Genomic DNA, 20,200 nt, shown 5'->3' on the forward strand with positions numbered 1-20,200 from the left:
TTTCTGTCATAAAACCTTAAAAATATGAGGGTTTTTGTATGATTGGTTCACAACACACATGTGATCCAAGTTAAATGTTTCCAGTTTCTTTTTCCAGTGAGAAACCCAGAAGTCTGCCCTTTTATGAAAATTCTCTGCCTTTCCCTTCATTTTCATCTGCTCTGTGTTGGCAGGTATAATATCTACAGAGCACAGCTCTGAACAGTTCTAGAGAACCAGTGTCAGTCATTCCTCTTGTACTTACGACTCCAAATCACTGACCTCAGAACATTGTCAATTTATCTTGACTGTTGAGGCTGCAGTATAGGCTCAATACCAAATGTCCACTGGTCATTCAGACTCTTGATAACATTCTGATACATCTGTTTACCATTCACTCCAGTAATGGTTAAACAGCCTATGTTACTTCAAATTCTCTCTCTCCATGAGAACATTTATCACCAGTCCCGTGCTTTCTTTCCATCTTGAGCACTTGAGTTTGTGCGGCCTCTCTTCTGTCCTGCGAGAGTGCTGCTCAGCATGTTCCGTTCAGAGAGGGATGATAATGAAGCGTTCTTTAAGTCCTGTGTTTTGCGCTGCATTTTCAAAAACCTCCCGCATTCCTCAAACCCACAAGACCATGCAATATCTTCAGCTGTTTGTCCAGCACTGTTGCAAATGCTGAAGGGAAAAAGAATAGTAAATTAGAGAAATGTTCATGTTCATAAGATTGTTATAGTTGTTGAGGATGACATTTGCTTTAACAGGAAGAAATGGGGAATTTCTGTTATGTTTGAGCTCTTTGAAAGTTTTGAAAATCAATACGTCTCTCCAATCTCAAACTTTTTTAACAGTCAACGACAACTAAACCAGTCTTAGGTAGTACGAGTATATTTGTAGCAACAGCCAATAATACGGTGTATGGTTAAAAATTATCCTTTTTTTATGCCAAAAATCATTAGGATATTAAGTAAATAGTATGTTCTGTGAAGATATTTTGTAAATTTCCTACTGTAAATATATCAAAACTTAATTGTTGATTAGTAATATGCATTGCTATGAACTTCATTTGGACAACTTTGAAGGCGATTTTCTCAATATTTAGATTTTTTTGCACCCTCAGGTCCAGCGTCACATTTAAAGTGGTAATGGTAATAAAATTAGTGGTAATAAAATTAATATCTAAAGATAGAGAAAGGCATATTTGGCTTACGTGCTGTCAATTTGATTTAGATATCAAAAATTTGGGGTCAGTAAGATAAGATCAAAAGTGACAGTAAAGACTTTAAAGGTCCCATATCGTCAAAATCAAAATTTCCTGGCTTTTTTCATGATAACTAAGGTCTAGGGGCTATCTAACTACCATATGAGTTTCAAAACAGTCAATCCACAGTAAACTGCACACAGCCTGCTTAAAGTAGCTGTTCATTTTCACGAGCAGCTGTGACTTCCGTAACGATGTGACGTCCGATCGACTCAAGTCACCGCCTTCAGTCACAAACCAACGTCCCACTCCTTTTGTCAAACCCCCAGACAACAACGCATCCATTCCATTGAGCAACAACAACAGGAAAACAAGTGGAGAAAACCCTGTTCAGTCGATAGATGTCAAGCTACGATCATTACACAGGCTTCAGAACAACGTGAATATAAGAGACCAGCGGCACGTCAACTTCAGCCTCTTTCACACAGCGATTCCGGTAAATACACGGATAATGTGTCCCACGATTTGTTCCGGAATTGTTTAATTTGGTTCATTCACAGTTGTTTTCCGGAATCTGTGCTTGCTTTATACACAAACCATAAAGACATGTGACGTTTGGATGTGAGATGTAATGCGACGCGTACGTTTCACTAAACTGAAACTAACCTGAACAAACTGTGCTTCAACGCTGATAGTGAGGAGCTGGCTCTGCCTGATCGCCGCTTCATTCCACTTTGCACGTAACGTTATTTTTCGTTGTGAAGAGTCGCTTGATAACGTGCATCATTACTACAACACTGCCTTTAGGTTCTGGCTTTGGTTCACACAGTTCCCGTAATTTTCCAGAATCAGCGCGCATTGTGAAAGGGGCTTTACTAAAGCAACAGTTATGTAGCCTACTGCATTCGGTGTTTGTAAAAGAAAAAACATTAATGATCATTCTAAAATATCCTGTTGAGTATCAGCTCTCTCTATTGCTCTGAGCTCGCTTACGCTTACAGCATATACATGACCGTAGTTACCTGTGATTAGCCTGGTTGTGCGTCACTCAGAAAACAACAGGCCAATCAGAAGAGATGCTCATGAATATTAATTAGATGGGCCAAAATCGACCTGTTTTTGACAGAGCTCCTAAAAAAGGAGCTGTAAAAATATATTGAGATGGATTTTGGCACTTATACCGCAAATATATATTCTTAAGGACATCAACAAATAAAATAAACCTCCAGAAATGTGTACGATATGGGACCTTTAAAATATAATAAAAAGGAATTAAATGCTGTTAATGAATCTAAAAATTTGTGGGGTTAGTAAGAAACAAAAAGTTTTATTCAGTAAGGAAACATTACATTTATCAAAAAAAAAAAAAAAGATTTTTACACATTTACTAAATAGATAAAAATAAATTAAATGCTGTTAAAAAATCTGAAAATTCATCAGTTTCCATAGAAATATAAGTTTTCAACACTGACTGTAATCATAAATGTAATCATATTTCACAACATTAGTGGTTAACTGTATTTTTGGTCAAATATATGCAGTCTTGGTGAGCATAAGAGAAAAATCTTAATGACCCCAAACTTATGAATGGTACTGTATATAAAAATAAAATTTTGTATATAAACATATAACATATTTTAATGTCTATTGATTTGGCATTTTGATAACTTTATAATTGTGACATATTATTGTTGTTATTTATAAGATCGTATGAATGTTGTAAAGTGAGACAAACCGACTTATGCCATACAACATGACAATTCACTGCTGAAGCAACACCAGTTTTAAAAAAAGCAGAATACTCAGTGATATTGATAATGTGAAAAATCTATAAAACAATAACCAATGAAAACAATATTGTGAAGATAAACAGACTATTTGAAGGAACCCACTATATTCACGTAATTGTGATAGGCCTACTGTGATGTAAGAAAATAAATATGATTTTCAACCAATATATAATTGCTAGAATATATAAAGGCAATAATTCTAGTTTGTAAATATGAACATATTTTGAATATTTAGCCTTTTCTCTGTCAAACAAATGCTTGAAACAAGAACAAACCATACACTTACTCGAAATGTGCATCACTTGCCATCAGCACACTGATGCACTCCAAACTGCCCGCTCTGGCTGCTTTGTGCATGGGTGTTTCTCCACTCGCGTCCTTAAGAAAATTAAACAAAGTTGAAACATAAAACATATGATATGACATAGATATTAACTGACAGAAATATATTGATCAGCAACAAATACTTAAGTAGCTACTGCTGACTTAAAATGGTTTTAAAGGTTTGTACCTGCTGGTTTGCATCAGCACCGGTTTGCAGCTGCCAAAGCAAGCAGAAAGCCTGCCCTCCGCATGCCGCGAGATGCGCAGGAGACTGTCCGGAACCATCCAAACCTCCATTCACCGCAAACCCGCTTTCAAAAAGATTGCTCATGCAGTCCAGCTGAATGGATATTCAATAAAACAACATATGAATGTAAAGAGTTATTGTTTTGTATACGATTTAAAGAGCGTTATGATTTTTTTTTTTGACAAATACAAATTGAGAAATTACTTTCGTTTTTTTTCTACTTGGTTGAACATAATCCTTTTTTATACCCATAATAGAATCAATTAATTAAATTGACTTACCGACTCTGCCTCAAGCAAAAACATAGCTGATGTGTGGATAATTTCACAAAGAATAATGCCGTATAAAAGTTTAACTAGACGTGACACAGTCCTTCCGCTGTTGATCAGCAACCACACAGATCCATATACAATAAAAGGCAGAAGTACAAATGCTATTTAGACCACGTGATTTTACGATACCGACCAATCAGGAGCAAGAACCGTCAGTCATTGTCACGTGACTATGCATCAATCCTACGGCTTGCGGACAAGCTGTGCAGTCTCACACGTACGCACTTTGTTCATCAATTCACACTCACTCTGAGATACTCAGCATTAATAAGTGGATTTAATAAAGAAACAGTTTACATTATGGTCTTCCGAAAAATGTACTTGTCTTATTTCAAAAAAAAAAAAAGTCTGGTAATTTTGAAGATAAATACACTAATGTTTTTGTTGGATTGTTCACAGAACAATTTTGTACAAGTTCTTAAATTATGTTAACACTCCGCTTTGCTGCAGAATTACGTTTCTGTCAGAAATGAAGTATGAAGAAAACAAAACTGAACAAGTAAAAAGTTTTTTCTGTGGTGAATAATGCTGCGTTCCAGGCAGGTTTTTTAACTGGTAAATCACCACTTCAAATCACGACTCACGACTTTGTAGCGTTCCAGGCAAGTCAAGCCAAAATGCCTGGGCACATTTATGAATTATTATTATTTTTATATTATTATTAATTTGATTGCAACGTTATATTGTCCTAAGCTCTATTTTTCCACCGTGTACTACTTGCATAAACACCGCACCCATGAGGGTTGACATTGTTGTTTCACGGGCTATGTTGAACTCGTAACTAGTACAAGTTCACGAGTGGGAAGTCACGGGTTTGACTGCCGTTCCAGTGCACTTTTACTGGTAGAAGGTTGGAAAAAACACGGGTTACGGGTTGCCTGGAACGCGGCATAATATACAGTGTTAATAAATATAAACCAATATAGTTGGTTTAAAAACATAACTGTGGCACAGTTTGCATTGTCCTTTCTTTGCTCGTGTACAAGTGCAAATATTTTGAAATAGCTTATTATACTTCTGCTTATTTATTTTAGTAGCAGAGGGTGGCAACTGGTTTGAGATGGTGGACTTGCCAGACTGGCCTTGCATGGTGTGAGGATGATGGATCTGCCCTGTCACTTGTGCCAAGCTAACATGAAAGAGACTTTGAGGGAATGTAATGTGCTGCACGCCCACAATCTAGCAGAATGCCAGGCTTTACGAATGAGTTGGCAGCAGTAGTACACATGTACAGTGGTCACGTACTGCATTAGGACAAAGCCAATGCTTGTTTAAGTTTGAGTGGTGTTACGTAGCAGATCACGACAAGCTCAAATGGTTAGCGATGGTCGATTTGTCACTGACATTAATATATAAATAAATGCTTCTTGTAGTCCCAAAAATATTTAGACAGTGAAAATTACACATTGATTTGACTTGACTTACACTATCAAATGTTTTAATGTTTTAATATTTTCAATGTTTTTTTCCCGAAGTATCTTCTGCTCACCAAGCCTGCATTTATTTGATCTAAAGTACTGCAAAAACTAACATTTTGAAATATTTTTTACTATTTAAAATGACTGTTTTCTGTTTGAGTATATTTTAAAATGTAATTTATTTCTGTGATTTCAAAGTTGATGTGTTTAGCATCATTACTCCAGTCACATGATCCTTCAGAATTCATTCTAATATTCTGATTTGCTGCTCAAAAAATCTAAATAAATTGTTAAAATAATAACTCCCCCTTAAAATGCTTTTTATTAGAATGACTTTATGATCAGTTCACACTGAATACTGGAGTAATGGAGAAAATTTAGCTTAGATCACAGGAATAAATTCAGATAGAAAGCAGTTATTTTAAATAGTAAAACTATTTCAAAATATTACTGCTTTTTCTGCATTTTAGATCAAATACATTCAGGCTTGGTGAGCAAAAGAGAATTCTTTAAAAAAATCTTCAGTCAAAAAAACTTTGGACTAATGTATGTTTAATAGTATTTAAATATAGCATTTAATAATCTCTTCTTTTTTTAAAGAAGATTTTAATGTATTGATAATGTAATAATGTTGCTAAAGCATTTATTATTCATTCATAAATTCATTAATACCTTCATGGGACATCTATGTCAAGGGTTTTCAAACTGGGCTCTGGGGACCCTCGGGGGGCCACTAGGGTGTGCTCAACGGAAGGGAGGTCAGTGGAAAAAAAAGACAGTGTAATGTAAAAATGTAGAGGTAAAAATAAATTGTAATAAAAAAAATACATAAATAAAAGTAGATTAAAATAAATTTAAAAAACAATGCATCTAGCAGCACCATATTATAATGGGTAGGGAAAAATTTAATAGTAACCTTTTTTTTCAAATAATATTTTATGACATATTTATAATATTGATTTTTCCACTTTTTTTTTGTTTTTTAATGTTTTTTTTATTCCTTTCTGCTCACCAAGCATGCATTTATTTGATCCAAAATACAACAAAAGCAGTAATATTTGTTTTATTTTATAATGTAATTTATCCCTGTGGTCAAAGCTAAATTTTCAGCATCATTACTCCAGTCTTCAGTGTCACATGATCCTTCAGAATAAATGTTTACTGAGCAGCCAATCAGAATATTACAATGATTTCTGAAGGATCGTGTTATAAAACAGTTAATTTTAATAGTAAAAATATTTCAGAATTTTACTGTTTTGCAGAGTCTTTAAAAACATAAAAAATCTTACTGTTCAGACTCTTTTGACTGGTAGTTTATGTCTATAAAAAATATTTTCTTATGTATACCTTTTATGAGCTGGGCTGGGGGGTCGTGTTTATGTTTATGTTTAAATTTTGACGTTTTTTAGGGACATTTTTTAGGCCCACAAAAGGAAAAAAGCCTATTATTAATCATACAGAATTAAGCATATTGAAAATGTAAAAATGCAGAAAGTTTTCTGTGAGGGGTAGATTTAGGGGTAGTGATAGGGGAGATGGAAAATACAGTTTGTACAGTAGAAAAAAAAACAGTATGCCTGAATGTCCCCATAATGATAGGAATACCAGTGTTTGTGTGTTTATAAATACATAAATACAATAATAAAATAAATAATTTATATGGCAATATATTAGGCAGAGAATGACCCAAATAACCGAAGAAAAATTAATTCAGCAGACTCTTCCTTCTCATTCTGAAGCAGCGCCAAACTATTTGAGGAAATGACGTCACCTAGTTACAGTAGCTAACGAACCCACACACTCCTCTGTGCAGCGAGGTGGACAGCTGTAAGAGCCTGTTTTAGCTCTTATCTTCAACCTTTATCTTTATGAAAAACATTCGGAGATATACAGCGAAGTAAAATGAAGTACGTCAGCTTGGTGCTTTGGAGACTTTGCCTGACAGTGTCGCGGTCCCGCATGTTTTGATGCGACTGTCAAAAGGTAGGCACTGCTAACTACATTAGCTTCATGACTTCGTTGGCGTGCTTGAGTTTTGCATATGTACACAAGTCTCATTTTCTAATAAAATAAAATATGCAGTGCATATTAAACGTAGCACAGCTTGCCAGTGTGTTATACGTGAATTTCTGTAGCAGCATTGCTAAAAAGCTTGTTAAAGCTTTTGTCATAGAAACAAGTCCCTTGTGTGTGTATTATAAGCATGTTCAGGTACACTGCTCTCACTTTTGCTTTGTAAGTGTTAATTGAGCTTTTTCCAATAGCTGAACAGCTTTGCAAGGATCTTCAGTGTTTTAATAGTGACACATTTCTACTCAGTCGGTTATCTGTCCATTAATATTGTGTTCTTTAATGTAATAACTGCAGCTTCTTTTTCTTTTTCCATTTAGGTTCCACTGAATGAGGGAATATTTGGAGGACAAATTACAGAAATGTTTAGCCCCAAAGAGCTAGAGGGAGAAGTTGATCACTCGTTCTTTGACAGTGATTGTGAAGCTAACGGTCCTGGTTCTGAAGATGGGCAGCTCAATAAACAGAAGGCCGCGAAGTGTCAAGATGAGAAAACAGGAAACAAGACCAATGTTTCAATGGATCAGATAAGAAACAAACCTCAAAGTGTAGAGAACAGTACAGATAAAGCCAGATTGGAGGATGATTCAAACAGCAGCAGGGGACAAAGTGAAGAGACAGGATGTGAAAGAGAGCGACAAAGTAGTGATGGCTTTTTCAAAGGCTCTTCATTACTGCCAAGTGCCAAAAGCTCAGAGATTGTGAACAACAGCCAATCAGATGAAGGATCTAGTGTGCATTCATACTCCTCTGATGAGGACAGAGTGTTGAATGATGATTTTAAACTCAGGAAAACCAATAGTAATGTTAACAGCGATGATGGATACCATCGTAGTGACGATGAAAGTGAGGAGGATGTAAAATCGCCAGTCAAACGATCAACCAAACATAAGGGACTGTCCCATGGAACACCTAAAAAATCTGCTGGAAAATTCCACAAGCTGAGCCGTAGCCATTCATCATCATCTGACTCTGAGTCCTCTCACAGTAGTGAAGAGAGAAGCTCTTTTCAATCTCAGAAATCACCTGTAAAACATCAGAGGGTCGGTTCAGCTTATCAGAAAGAGCGACAAACAGAAACATTAGAATCTGAAGACACAGTTACTGATGTTACTCCTTTCTCAACACCAAATGTTAGTCCTTCCCAGTCCATTGATGTGGTTCTGCCATCTGAACCTGTGGCAGCTGATGTTCAAGAGCAACAACAGCCAGTTGTTACTGAGAACATAGTTGCAAATGATGTTTCGGATGGCAGTATAAGCTCTGAAGGAGAAAATGGACCAGGTTTGTGTCATTAATTGTGATTTTTTTTTTATTATTATTGCGGCTGTTTCTAACAAGTCTCTTTCTCTCCCATGCAGAGTTTTTAAAAGTAGAGAAACAGTTAAACAGATTACGTATGGTTTCCAGCCCTGGCAGTGTTGGCAGCAGCAGCCGAAAGAACTATTCCTTTACAAATGATAAGGTACAGGAGATCGACCGGGAAAACCAGCGGTTACTGCGTGAACTGTCCCGGTCGTCTGCACGTTCACCAAGGGGCAGCTCTGCCTGCTCCAAAATCAGTAGTCAACGGAATAGTGCACCACCCTTACGCCTTTACCACACCGCCCTCAACAGACAACGAGAGCAAGAACGAATTCAGAAGGAAAACCTGGTCAGTGTCAGTCTCTTAATGTAACAAGAAAATACACACTAGAGGGAGCTGTTTCCTATCTTTTTAGCCATCCAGTGAAGTCCTCTCTAACATTAGATTATATTTTAACCACACTGAGATCAACTTCTATTATAAAATACACACTTTAATTATTTGTTGGCCTTATTCCACCATTCAAAATAATTACAAATTTTTTAAAGCATACTTTGTTCATCAAGGATGCATTCATTTGATTCTGTGTCTCATTCCGAACCCGTAGGACCTTCGGTCATCTTTGGAACACAAATTGAGATATTTTTGATGAAATCCAAAAGCTGTATGTGCCTGCATAGACAGCAACACAACTACCATGTTCAAGGTTCAGAAAGGTAGTAAGGACATTATTAAAACAGTCTATGTGACAATAGTGGTTCAACCTTAATTTTATGAAGCTATGAGAATACCTTTGTGCGCAAAGAAAAATAACTTTATTCAACAATTTCTATTTTTCTGTGTCAGTTTTGATGCGCGTTCATAGAGAGTACCATGACAAATGGTAGTTGTGTTGCTCTCTATTTGTAGCAATATTATCCAACAATACATTGTATGAGTCAAAATTATAGATATTTCTTTTATTATCGATTTTATTCTTTTGCTTTATTAGGATATTAAGTAAAGATCATGTTCCGTGAAGATGTAAATTTCTTACTGTATGTATATCAAAACTTAATTTTTGATTAGTAATAATATGCATTGCTAAGAACTTCATTTGGACATATTTAAAGGTGATTTTCTCAATATTTAGATTTTTTTTTTGCACCCTCAGATTCCAGATTTTCAAATAGTTGATCTTGCCCAAATATTGTCATATCCCAGCAAACTATATATACATCAATGGAGAACTTTATTCAGCTTTCAGATGATCTATAAATCTCAATCTAAAAAAACCCTTGTGACTGGTTTTTGTGGTCCAGGGTGTTTCAAAGATGAAAGAAGGTCTTGCGGGTTTGGAACGACATGAGGGTAATTAATGATATAATTTTCATTTTTAGGTAAACTAAACCTTTAAAATAATAAGAAATTCTTAATCACAAAAATGCCCTCACAGGAATTAATTACATGAATTGCATAAATGCAGACTTGGTAAGCATAAGAGACTTAAAAAAATATATAATAATAAAAAACCTACCACCCCCAGACTTTTGAATGGTAGTGTATGTTTGGATTCTGTTCTTCTATTCAGATGCTACTGTTATTTATCACCAGGTTGTTCTTCTGTGATATTATTCATTGATGTAATAGAGTTCTGACAGAGTGTTTAATTTAGTATTCTGTGAAAGTGTGTGTGCATGGGATAGAGGCGCTGTCAGACAGCCACAGCCAGTGAAAGCAGAGAGACAGTTACCACCTGACTAAGACGAGAAGAGACAGGTGGAAGCAGATTTGCGCACATGTTGGACTTGACATTACACTGGATTCACCCCCTAGCTTCAGTTATAGAGAACATGTTACGCAAACTCTTTTCCTTTTTTTCCCCTTGCAATAAAAATTATTTAAAGGGCTACTGTAGTTCCCCCGAAAATAAAATTGCTTACATTATTTACTCATTCTTTTAAACCTGTATGATTTTATTCTGCAGTTTTATAGTATCTTTGTGTCATTCACTAATCTTGTCATCCACTATAGCTCTTATCGCTTTGAATATGCCCACATTTTTTAGGGCGAGTAAATAATCAGGATCTCTCTGCTAACCTTTTAATATCCCATGGCCTTTGGAAAAAACATTATGTATGTTGTTTGTCTTTTGTACTCTCTGAACCTCACTTGCTCGCTGTTTCGCATGCATATTCTCTCACTCTCTCTCTCTCGGTCGTCCTTACAGACACAGATCCTTAGAATGTCAGCCCCTACTTTCTGTCAGTTTTTATTGAAGAAACCAGAAATAAAATACCCCTTAATTAGTAGAAGCATGTACTATGAGCTGTGACTCAGACTGCATGTTCCACTAGTTCTTGTTAGCATTTTACTGCCTAGCAACTAATGCTTGAACACAAGAACAAGAGTACAAGACAGCCACTCTCTGAGCACTGAGCGAGCTGTCCTCTAACTTCACCTTTACTCTATTTCCAGTCCCAGCTCTTTTCATGGGTTTTGCTTACTGAGAGGTTTCCAAAGGGCTGTTTGTACCGACGTACGGAGGCATGACAGCCTGTGACATTCTGATCCTCGTGCACTGGTTATTTTTATTCTCAATGGCTCACTGTGGCTTTTCAGAGTGCATAGTTGTAGGCATACTACTCTCTTGGTTAATCTTGTTTGAGGCTAGTTGATATGAGTTCATAGATGTCCAAAGGCTTTTAGTTTTTAGAGTAAATCACATAAAATCTGTCAGGAAAATTTTAATTGTCACATTTAACCCCTAAATTAAAGAAAAATGTTTTAAAGTCTCTTTTAGAATCCTTGTGGAATTTTGTTGTGACAATTAAGCACATTTTTCCCAAATTATCATTATTGGAATGCAAAAAAAATTTTTTTTTTAAATGGTAAACATTTTATACAGCATAAAAGTATTCATTAGTAATATTCAAATAACCAATTGAATTATATATGAAGTGTTTTTTATTTTAAATGATTTTAATATAAATAATCTAAAATCTGTTTAGAGATTAAATATAGTATTTCAAATCAATCTTGTTGTTTACTGTTTTACACATTCTCATTAACGTGATGTTCTTATTTTTTACAACAATTATTTGGCCAAGCTAAATAAAAGCTGTCTTGGCCAGCATGCTAATAGTAAGACATTTTGAATAATTTTTGTTGTAGTTCAGCATGCTCATATGGTGAATTTAATTCAGAAAGTGAATTACGTTTCTCATCTGGCTGTGGTTACTGCATAAAGCAGGGTTTATAATGAAGTATCCTTAACCAATTGAAGCACAAATAATTTTAATGAATCAAATGATTTGTTGCCAGAAGAGTATTCACTACTGCAGAGGGGATCATTCTTTTGGACATGTGTATGTTAATGTATGTATAAATATGTGTGGTTTCAGGCATTCCTGAAGCGTCTAGAATCCGTGAAGCCCACTCCTGGCATGACTCGAGATGAACAGCTAGCTGATTACCAGCAGCAGTGCCGATACCTAGGAATACACACTACAGCTATTCCAACAGTCAAACTCAAGTCCAGCAAAATATCTGGTACATTTTTACACACAACATACAAATTTAAGCCATGCTTAGTATTAGGCACTTTAAATGAAGATAGTATGTTCTGTTATCTACATGTTTGCATTTATTTTTCTCCGCAGAGAAGTATTAAGCTTTAAGTATTTATTTTTTCAAAGAATTTAACTTTTTTTGGATTCTGAAATAACATTTTGATTCATATCCTTTAGTACCATTGGTGATGTGCTTTTCCTGTATGTAATGTGTTTGGATGCTTTCTTTTATATAATATAAAGTATATTTTTAGGTAGACCTTTGTAAATTATTTACTGATGAACAAGAGTCCAGTTACTGAAATTTGTGTAACAATTTTCATAATGTTAATTATCTACAGTTTCAAGTCAAAAGTGTACATACACCTTGTAGAATCTGCTAAATGTTAACTGTTTTACAAAAATAAGAGGGATCATACAAAATACATGTTATTGTTTAAGTAATGACCTGATAGATATTTTAGATAAAAGACACCAACACAAAATGACCCCGTTCAAAAGTGTATACACATACATACAGTATATTCTTAATACTGTCTTGTTACCTGTGGTCCACAGCTGTGTTTTTTGTGATAGTTGTTCATGAGTCCCTTGTTTGTCCTGAACAGTTAAACTGCCTAAATCCTTCAGTTTTTTTTTTTTTTTTTTTCAGCATTTTTGTGTATTTGAACTTTTTCCAGCAATGGCTGTATGATTTTGAGATCCATCTTTTTACACAGGGGACAACTGAGGAACTCATATGCAGCATATTACAGAAGGTTCAAACGCTCACTGATACTCGAGAAGCCAAAATAATGCATTAAGAGTCAGGGTTGTAAACTTTTGAACAGAATGTGTACATTTTTCTTATTTTGCCTAAATGTCATATTTTTAATTTATTTTATTTATTTAATACTACCCTTCAGAAGCTACAGAAGATACATGTTTCTTAAAAGACAAAATAAGTTAAATGTACCCTGATCTTCAAATTCAAAAAGTTTTCACCCCCTGGCTTAATGCATCGTGTTTCTTCTGGAGCATCAGTGAGCATTTGAACCTTCTGTAATAGTTGCATATGAGTCCCTCAGTTGTCCTCAGTGTGAAAAGATGGATCTCAAAATCATGTCATTGTTGGAAAGGGTTCAATTACACAAATGTTGAAAAACCAAAGAATTTGTGGGACCTGAAGGACATTTCTGAAGAACAGCGGGCGGTTTAACTGTTCAGGACAAACAAGGGACTCATGAACAACTAAACAAACAACAACAAAAAAACAGCTGTGAATCATTCAGGTAACAACACAGTATTACGAATCAAGTGTATGTAAACTTTTGAACAGGATCATTTTTATAAATTCAACTATTATTTTTACTTGTGGACAATGTAAATGTCTTATGTAAAATATCTTCAGGTCAGTACAAAAAAAAATGGCATGCATTTTTTATGATCCCTCTTAAAATAATTAACATTTTGCAGATTCTGCAAGGTGTATGTAAACTTATGACTTCAACTGTAAATGCTTTAATTCCATTACATGTTAAACTTCTGTTAAACATATTTGATATTTCAACTCTCAAATTAACAGGACCAGTAACACAGCTCTTGTCTTTCCATGAAAACAGGTAGGACTTCAAGACCTGGCAGTAGTCCTCACAAATCTAGACCAGGAACTGCTAAACTCAGTAGAGCAACACCACGGCCTGCATGGTCCTGATCCTCAAATTTAATTCTGCTTGTTCTCTACCCCCAGCACTTTCACTTACATGTTCTGCTCTGACTGTAAGTAGAAAATATGACTGGTCACAACACCAAACATTCTGGATAAATGTTGAAAAACAGCTTGAACTCATGGTAATTTGTCCAGAAGTGGAGTGATATACATTAAAATATATGTCAGAAAATCAACACAACTGAATGTTTACTGATAAATTATTTGACAGCGTGCAGCTTTATTTTTTATATATATATAATTCTTACATATAGTAGGAGACTAAATGAATTCAATCACCACTTGTTCGGGGACATTCCATTTTCTGAGACATTCAAAAGTACTAGTGCCTATATGAGACAGACAACAAAAAGAACTTATATATATATATATATATATATATATATATATATATATATATATATATGTATATATATGTATATGTATATATAAATATATTAAAGCTGATTATTAAAGCTTATTATGAAGCCATTGTAACTATTATCGGAATAACTAATTATGTGACACGGCTGTCAACAACGGTAAATCTCATGTGAAATAAAGCTTTATTAGTTGGTAAATTTCAGTGTTTATTTTTCGGGAAAGTAAAAGTGATTTGTTTATTGACCCAGCAGTGTGACACTTGAATACTTAGCATGCAGGAATGGAGTGATGCACATGCTCAGACAATGTCCCATCTGTTACAATGAATGTAACAATGCTAGTTATTCACCTGTCACTCCTAAAGAGCTTTTGAAAAGGTTGACTGACACTTGCCGACACATGGCAGACTAACAAGCTTATTATGCAAGCACGCAGACTGGCACAGTAGTAATTTTTGAGGAAGACTCTGTTATGTTGTTATGTCACATTACTGTAACTAGCTAACAGCTATTATTATGATAACAATTTGACACATTAATGTTGTAATATCGCAGTTAACAAATCATTTTCATTATTTTATGCCCATTTAAAATTAAGTGCTTTTATTTATTTTTTTTAAGGTATGTATAACCTTTTATTAATGTTATAACTTAAAATATTATCATTTTATATTCTATGTTCTATTGCATTACAAATATTATGTTATACAGTTGAGGACGAAGTTTACATAAACCTTGCAGAATCTGCAAAATGGTAATTATTTTACCAAAATAAGGATCATACAAAATGCATGTTATTTTTTTATTCAGTACTGACCTGAATAAGATATTTCACATAAAAGACATTTACACATAGTCCACAAGAGAAAATAATAGTTGAATTTATAAAAATGACCCCGTTCAAAAGTTTACGCACACTTGATTCTTAATAGTGTGTTCTTACTTGAATGATCCACAGCTGTCTTTTTTGTTTAGTGACAGTTGTTCATGAGGCCCTTGTTTGTCCTGAACAGTTAAACTGTTTGTTTTTCTTGAGAAAAATCATTTGGGTCCCACAAATTCTTTGGTTTTTCAGCATTTGAACCCTTTCCAACAATGACTGTATGATTTTGAGATCCATCTTTTCACACTGAGGACAACTGAGGGACTCCGTTGCAACTATTACAGAAAGTTCAAACGCTCACCGATGCTTCAGATAGAAACACGATGCATTAAGTGTCTGGGGTGAAAACTTTTTGAATTTAAAGATCAGGGTAAATGTACCTTATTTTGTCTTCTGCCAAACATTTATCTTCTGTAGCTTCTGAAGGGCAGTACTAAATTAAAAAATATGATATCTATGCAAAATAAGAACAATTTTCACATCTTCATTCTTTTCTCTTAATGCATATTTTTTTTCTTCTGGAGCATCACTGGGCATTTGAACCTTCTGTAATAGTTGCAGATGAGTCCCCTCAGTTGTCCCCAAACTTTGAATGCCAATGTATTTACTGTATTTTGTGTAATATGAGACTGATGAAGTTTAAACAAGTATTCATAAATTTTGTCCATGTAAATGTTTGTGAAATTAATTTGAACTGAGTACATTACCATTCTGACACAAAACCTTTGACTTTTTTACATAAGATTTGTAAAATCTGACAGTGAGAAGTATTATGTCACAGAAAAAAAACACAAGCACCAGAGAAGTTGTTTTCAGCTTTATTCTTATTAAAAGAACACATAAGGTGGAATACGCCACAAGAACAGTCAGCTTTCCAGTGTACAGCCACTTGCTTCAGTCCGGGAATAAATGTGTTCAGCTAGCTACAGAATAGAGGAGCCACTGTAGAACATTATGGATTGATCCAAATAAATAATGAGAAAAAAAAAATAGAATCACTTTCAACCCGACCAGACTGAAAGTCATCTAAAACTGAGGGGCAGTAGGTAGACTTAAATATATTTACAAGTGTTGGGGTGGAGGGTGCAGTCAGTGGCCACCTACGATCAAATGATCTCAGTCCACCCCTGGGCCAGCTTGGCTAGGTACACTTTCCCTACATCTCCCTGGTTGTAAACACTCTAAACAATTAAGACATACACAGCGCACAGGCTTTCCTTTGGTGGGATGGACATGATGGATAGAGAATGTTTATGTGTACTTCTTAATCTCATCATACAGGACCAGCACAAAAGCGCCACCCATGCCTCTAAGCACATTAGACCAGGCACCCTTGAAGAAAGCTTTGGCTCCCTCATCCTTGGTGATCTTTTTCCAACAGTCAACTGTGCCCGTGTACATAATGTCAGCTTTTGGGAAAGAAAAACTTGCGTTAGATCATCAAGCAGCTTTTATTTTTATTTAACTGATTGATTGTTTGGCCTACCTCCTTTGCGTCCAGACTGCATCATCATACGACGTCTGACAGTGTCAAAGGGATATGAAATGATACCGGCAGCAGCTGTGACAGTCTGGGCAATCATCCAGCTGATGACAATGTGTGTATTCTTGGGGTCTGGGAGCATACCTGAGTGATAGAGTTGGATAGAGCTATGTCATTGAGGTATATTTCACAAGCAATTTATTTTCTCCACATCAGCTGTTTCCCATTAGTTGCATACCTTTAGCTGTATCATAGACACCAAAGTAAGCAGCTCTGTAGATAATAATGCCCTGGACAGACACGTTGAAGCCAAGGTAGAGACCCTTAATACCATCAGACTTGAAGATCTTGGCAATGCAGTTCCCAAGACCGGTGAACTCTCTTTCCGCCGTGCCTTTGCCGATATCAGCAGCAAGCCTTGTTCTGGCGAAGTCAAGAGGGTAGACGAAGCACAGAGAGGTGGCACCGGCGGCACCACCAGAGGCCAGGTTACCGGCAAAGTAACGCCAGAACTGGGTCTTCTGGTCCACTCCTCCAAGGAAGATCTTCTTGTACTTGTCTTTGAAGGCGAAGTTGAGGGCTTGTGTGGGGAAGTATCTGATGACATTGGCGAGGTTGCCTCTCCAGAAAGACACGAATCCCTGCTCTTTGGGAATTCTCACTACGCAGTCGATGATGCCTTTGTATTGTTTGTCAACGGTGATCTGTTTGCTGGCATGCTGGACCTGTGAAGCACCAGAGTTTGGATTGGTAAAGTGGCACACTCTGTATCATTGTGATTTTGGAATATGTTTTGGATTATCAATTATCATGTAATTTCATTTATGGTCATGTATCATTGCTGCATCATCTTCTATTATGGGAAACGCCAAAAGTTTTCTCTGATTTTACATTAAAATGTTCAGAGTTGAATTCTTTACACTCGGGGATCAGCCTGACCATGTGTGCGAGCTGCACTTGGCGTTACACCCCACTTGTGCTCGGGGTTTGAGTATTGGGTTGCAGCCTCCAGACTATTTTTAACTTTAAACTTAAACCAAATATCGCTGCTCTTCACGGTCACGATCTTAACACACATGGTTGGCCTTTATGAACTCTGGCATTGATGGAAAGAGTGACGGAAGTCGTCAAGGTCAAATATTTAAATGTATTATAACTACTTTTACCATTCTTTTGGGAAATGACAAATGACATTAATCAATTAAACTTACTCTTTGCTGAAATTAGTCTTTTTTTGACCGTTCTCAGTAACTCTTCATAAAGTAGCACCATGGACAGCGCCACAAATTGCATGCGTTTTCATTTAAATATTGTTTAATTGATTAGTAAATAAAAACGTATACAATTATACAAGTTCATGACAATTTTTTCTTTATCTATGCAGCTGTGACTCGCATGCAACTTTATTGAGCTATTTGCTAAGTATTGTGAATAATTTTATAATAATTTTTGTACTGATTATGAAACGTACCTGCAATAAGAGTTTGACTCTTTCAATGGGGGCCACAGCTGTCTTGGAGATGGCAGCGGCAATACCACCGGCCAAGAAATCCTTCAAAAAACTAACCACCGCGTCAGACATGATGTCCTATCTCCTGAATACCAAAGCACCCTGTAAGAACCCCAGCGACGCCCCTTCAAATGGACGAGTGCTCGTGTTTGCTCCTAATATAACCGAACTCATTATCGCGAGAGGAGCAGATGATGGATCCACGAGAGACCGAACAGAAACGCAAAGCTGAATAAATATCCCGGGTCAGAGGCCAGAGGTCTTACGTAAGTTCATTAATGTCCTAGGCCATGGAACTGGGGACGTTTAAAGGACAAATTTTATTTCTCATATAGCCAACAGATGTATTACCATAGAACTTTGCGATTCGTAACCGCTGGGGAAAAGGTTTTATTCATAATACAAATTAGAATGCGTTTGTGAGCAGTTGTAATTTTACCACAGAAGCTTGTCAACATTGCATTGGATGTTTACAGGAATATTTCTGCAAATAAAAGAAAAAAAAATAAGTAACAACTATTTTGCTTACTAAATCCTGTTTTAAATTCATTCATACTTACTGGATGAAACTAATATTCATGTCTAATAATTAAAGGCTAATGTAAATACAGTTAAATCGTTTTGTTATTATAATATCGCAAAACCTTAAAGCGTTATTCATCATTTGGAATATTAAACATTAGGCATATAGCCTAACTTAAATCTGATAATTCTGCTGATCACAGACATTGCATTTCATTCAAACTTACTGGCAATTAGTAGTGACTGCATTTGCATTTCTGCCGGTGCCACTGCATTTCCTGATGATTACAGGAAAAACTGATTAAAAACTACTTTGAGAGCCATTTTCCACTTTTTCTAAACTCTAAACCCTACATATTACGTTTCACGTTAAAATTAAGCGACAGCCACTCCCACGTGTCACGTGACAAATTGTCCTTAAGATCAAATTAGCTTTCTTTATTGATTGATTTACTTTGGCAGCTTTTTGAAGATACACAGTGTGAGTCAAAAGTTTACATACACCTTGCAGAATCTGCAAAATGTTAATTTTACCAAACGAAGAGGGATCATACAAAATGCATTTTGGTTTTTTATTTAGTACTGACCTGAATAGGATATTTCACATAAAACACTTTTACATATAGTCCACAAGAAAAAATAATGGTTGAATAAATTAACATAAAAAAAACATACACTTGATTCTAAATGCTATGTTCTTACCTGAATGTTTACAGCTGTTTTTTTTTTTTTTTCTTTTTTAGTGATAGTTGTTGTTAATGAATCCCTTGTTTGTTCTGAACAGTAAAACCGCCCGCTGTTCTTCAGAAAAATCCTTCAGGTTCCACGTATTCTTTGTTTGTTTTGGGTTTTTTAAGCATTTTTGTGAATTTGAACCCTTTCCAACAATGACTGTATGATTTTGAGATCCATCTTTTCACAATGAGGACAACTGAGTGACTCATATGCAACTATTTCAGAAACACTGATGCTCCAGAAGGAAAAAATATGCATTAAGAGCTGCGGGGTGAAAACTTTTTGAATTTGAACATCAGAGTAAATATGCATATTGCATAGTCCCTCAGTTGTCCTTGGTGTGAAAAGATGGATCTCAAAATCATGCAGTCATTATTGAAAAGATTTCAAATAAAAAAAATGCTGAAAAACCAAAGAATTTGTGGGACCTGAATGATTTTTCTGAAAACAGTGAGTAGTTTAACTGTTTAGGATAAACAAGAGACTCATGAACAACTAGCACTAAAAAAATCATTCAGGTAACAACACAGTATTACGAATCAAGTGTATGTAAACTTTTGAACAGGGTCATTTTTATAAATACAACTATTACTTTCCCTTGTGGACTATATGTAAACATGTTTTATGTAAAATATCTTATTCAGGCTAGTACTAAATAAAAAATAACATGCATTTCGAATGATCCTTCTTATTTTGGTAGAGTAATAACCATTTTGCAGATTCTGCAAGGTGTATGTAAACTTTTATCATCAACTGTATTTGTGTGTATTTATGCA

General features: G+C 35.5%; 3 protein-coding genes across 4 annotated transcripts; 1 reads left to right on the forward strand and 2 right to left on the reverse strand.

Annotated features, from left to right (window-relative positions):
• Nucleotides 1-60: 60 nt before the first annotated feature.
• ankrd37 (ankyrin repeat domain 37) lies at nt 61-10,274 on the reverse strand. Of its 2 annotated transcripts, none has more exons than XM_073841570.1 (4): nt 10,187-10,274; nt 3,485-3,637; nt 3,260-3,351; nt 61-660 (listed from the first exon to the last, which is right to left on the reverse strand). In XM_073841570.1, the coding sequence occupies exons 2-4, from the start codon at nt 3,626-3,628 to the stop codon at nt 438-440; spliced, it is 459 nt and encodes a 152-aa protein (XP_073697671.1). In that variant the 5' UTR covers nt 3,629-3,637; nt 10,187-10,274; the 3' UTR covers nt 61-437. The 2 variants fall into 2 exon arrangements, with proteins under 2 accessions (XP_073697671.1, XP_073697670.1); XM_073841569.1 differs by lacking the exon at nt 10,187-10,274 and adding an exon at nt 3,826-4,021.
• On the forward strand, nt 7,096-15,850 carry cfap97 (cilia and flagella associated protein 97). Its single transcript, XM_073841566.1, has 5 exons — nt 7,096-7,277; nt 7,685-8,648; nt 8,726-9,018; nt 12,054-12,201; nt 13,823-15,850. Exons 2-5 carry the CDS (start codon nt 7,727-7,729, stop codon nt 13,912-13,914), a joined length of 1,455 nt encoding a protein of 484 aa, XP_073697667.1. The 5' UTR covers nt 7,096-7,277; nt 7,685-7,726; the 3' UTR covers nt 13,915-15,850.
• A 126-nt stretch (nt 15,851-15,976) lies between these two features.
• Nucleotides 15,977-18,314, reverse strand: slc25a4 (solute carrier family 25 member 4). Its single transcript, XM_073841568.1, has 4 exons — nt 18,129-18,314; nt 16,896-17,382; nt 16,661-16,801; nt 15,977-16,583 (listed from the first exon to the last, which is right to left on the reverse strand). The coding sequence occupies exons 1-4, from the start codon at nt 18,237-18,239 to the stop codon at nt 16,426-16,428; spliced, it is 897 nt and encodes a 298-aa protein (XP_073697669.1). The 5' UTR covers nt 18,240-18,314; the 3' UTR covers nt 15,977-16,425.
• Nucleotides 18,315-20,200: the final 1,886 nt, after the last annotated feature.

This window comes from Garra rufa, chromosome 6 (genome assembly GCF_049309525.1).
Source record: "Garra rufa chromosome 6, GarRuf1.0, whole genome shotgun sequence".
In the NCBI taxonomy this organism is placed as follows: domain Eukaryota; kingdom Metazoa; phylum Chordata; class Actinopteri; order Cypriniformes; family Cyprinidae; genus Garra; species Garra rufa.

Coding starts and splice junctions, on each gene's coding strand:
- ankrd37 (XM_073841569.1), bottom strand. CDS start 3,849: ATGTTTTTGCTTGAGGCAGAGTCG. Junction 3,352..3,484: donor GTGCTGATGCAAACCAGCAG/GTACAAACCTTT, acceptor AATTTTCTTAAG/GACGCGAGTGGAGAAACACC. Junction 661..3,259: donor GCAAGTGATGCACATTTCGA/GTAAGTGTATGG, acceptor TTTTCCCTTCAG/CATTTGCAACAGTGCTGGAC.
- cfap97 (XM_073841566.1), top strand. CDS start 7,727: ATGTTTAGCCCCAAAGAGCTAGAGGGAGAAGTTGATCACTCGTTCTTT. Junction 8,649..8,725: donor TGAAGGAGAAAATGGACCAG/GTTTGTGTCATT, acceptor TCTCCCATGCAG/AGTTTTTAAAAGTAGAGAAA. Junction 12,202..13,822: donor CAAGTCCAGCAAAATATCTG/GTACATTTTTAC, acceptor CCATGAAAACAG/GTAGGACTTCAAGACCTGGC.
- slc25a4 (XM_073841568.1), bottom strand. CDS start 18,239: ATGTCTGACGCGGTGGTTAGTTTTTTGAAGGATTTCTTGGCCGGTGGT. Junction 17,383..18,128: donor GAGTCAAACTCTTATTGCAG/GTACGTTTCATA, acceptor GGTGCTTCACAG/GTCCAGCATGCCAGCAAACA. Junction 16,584..16,660: donor GCAGTCTGGACGCAAAGGAG/GTAGGCCAAACA, acceptor CTTTCCCAAAAG/CTGACATTATGTACACGGGC.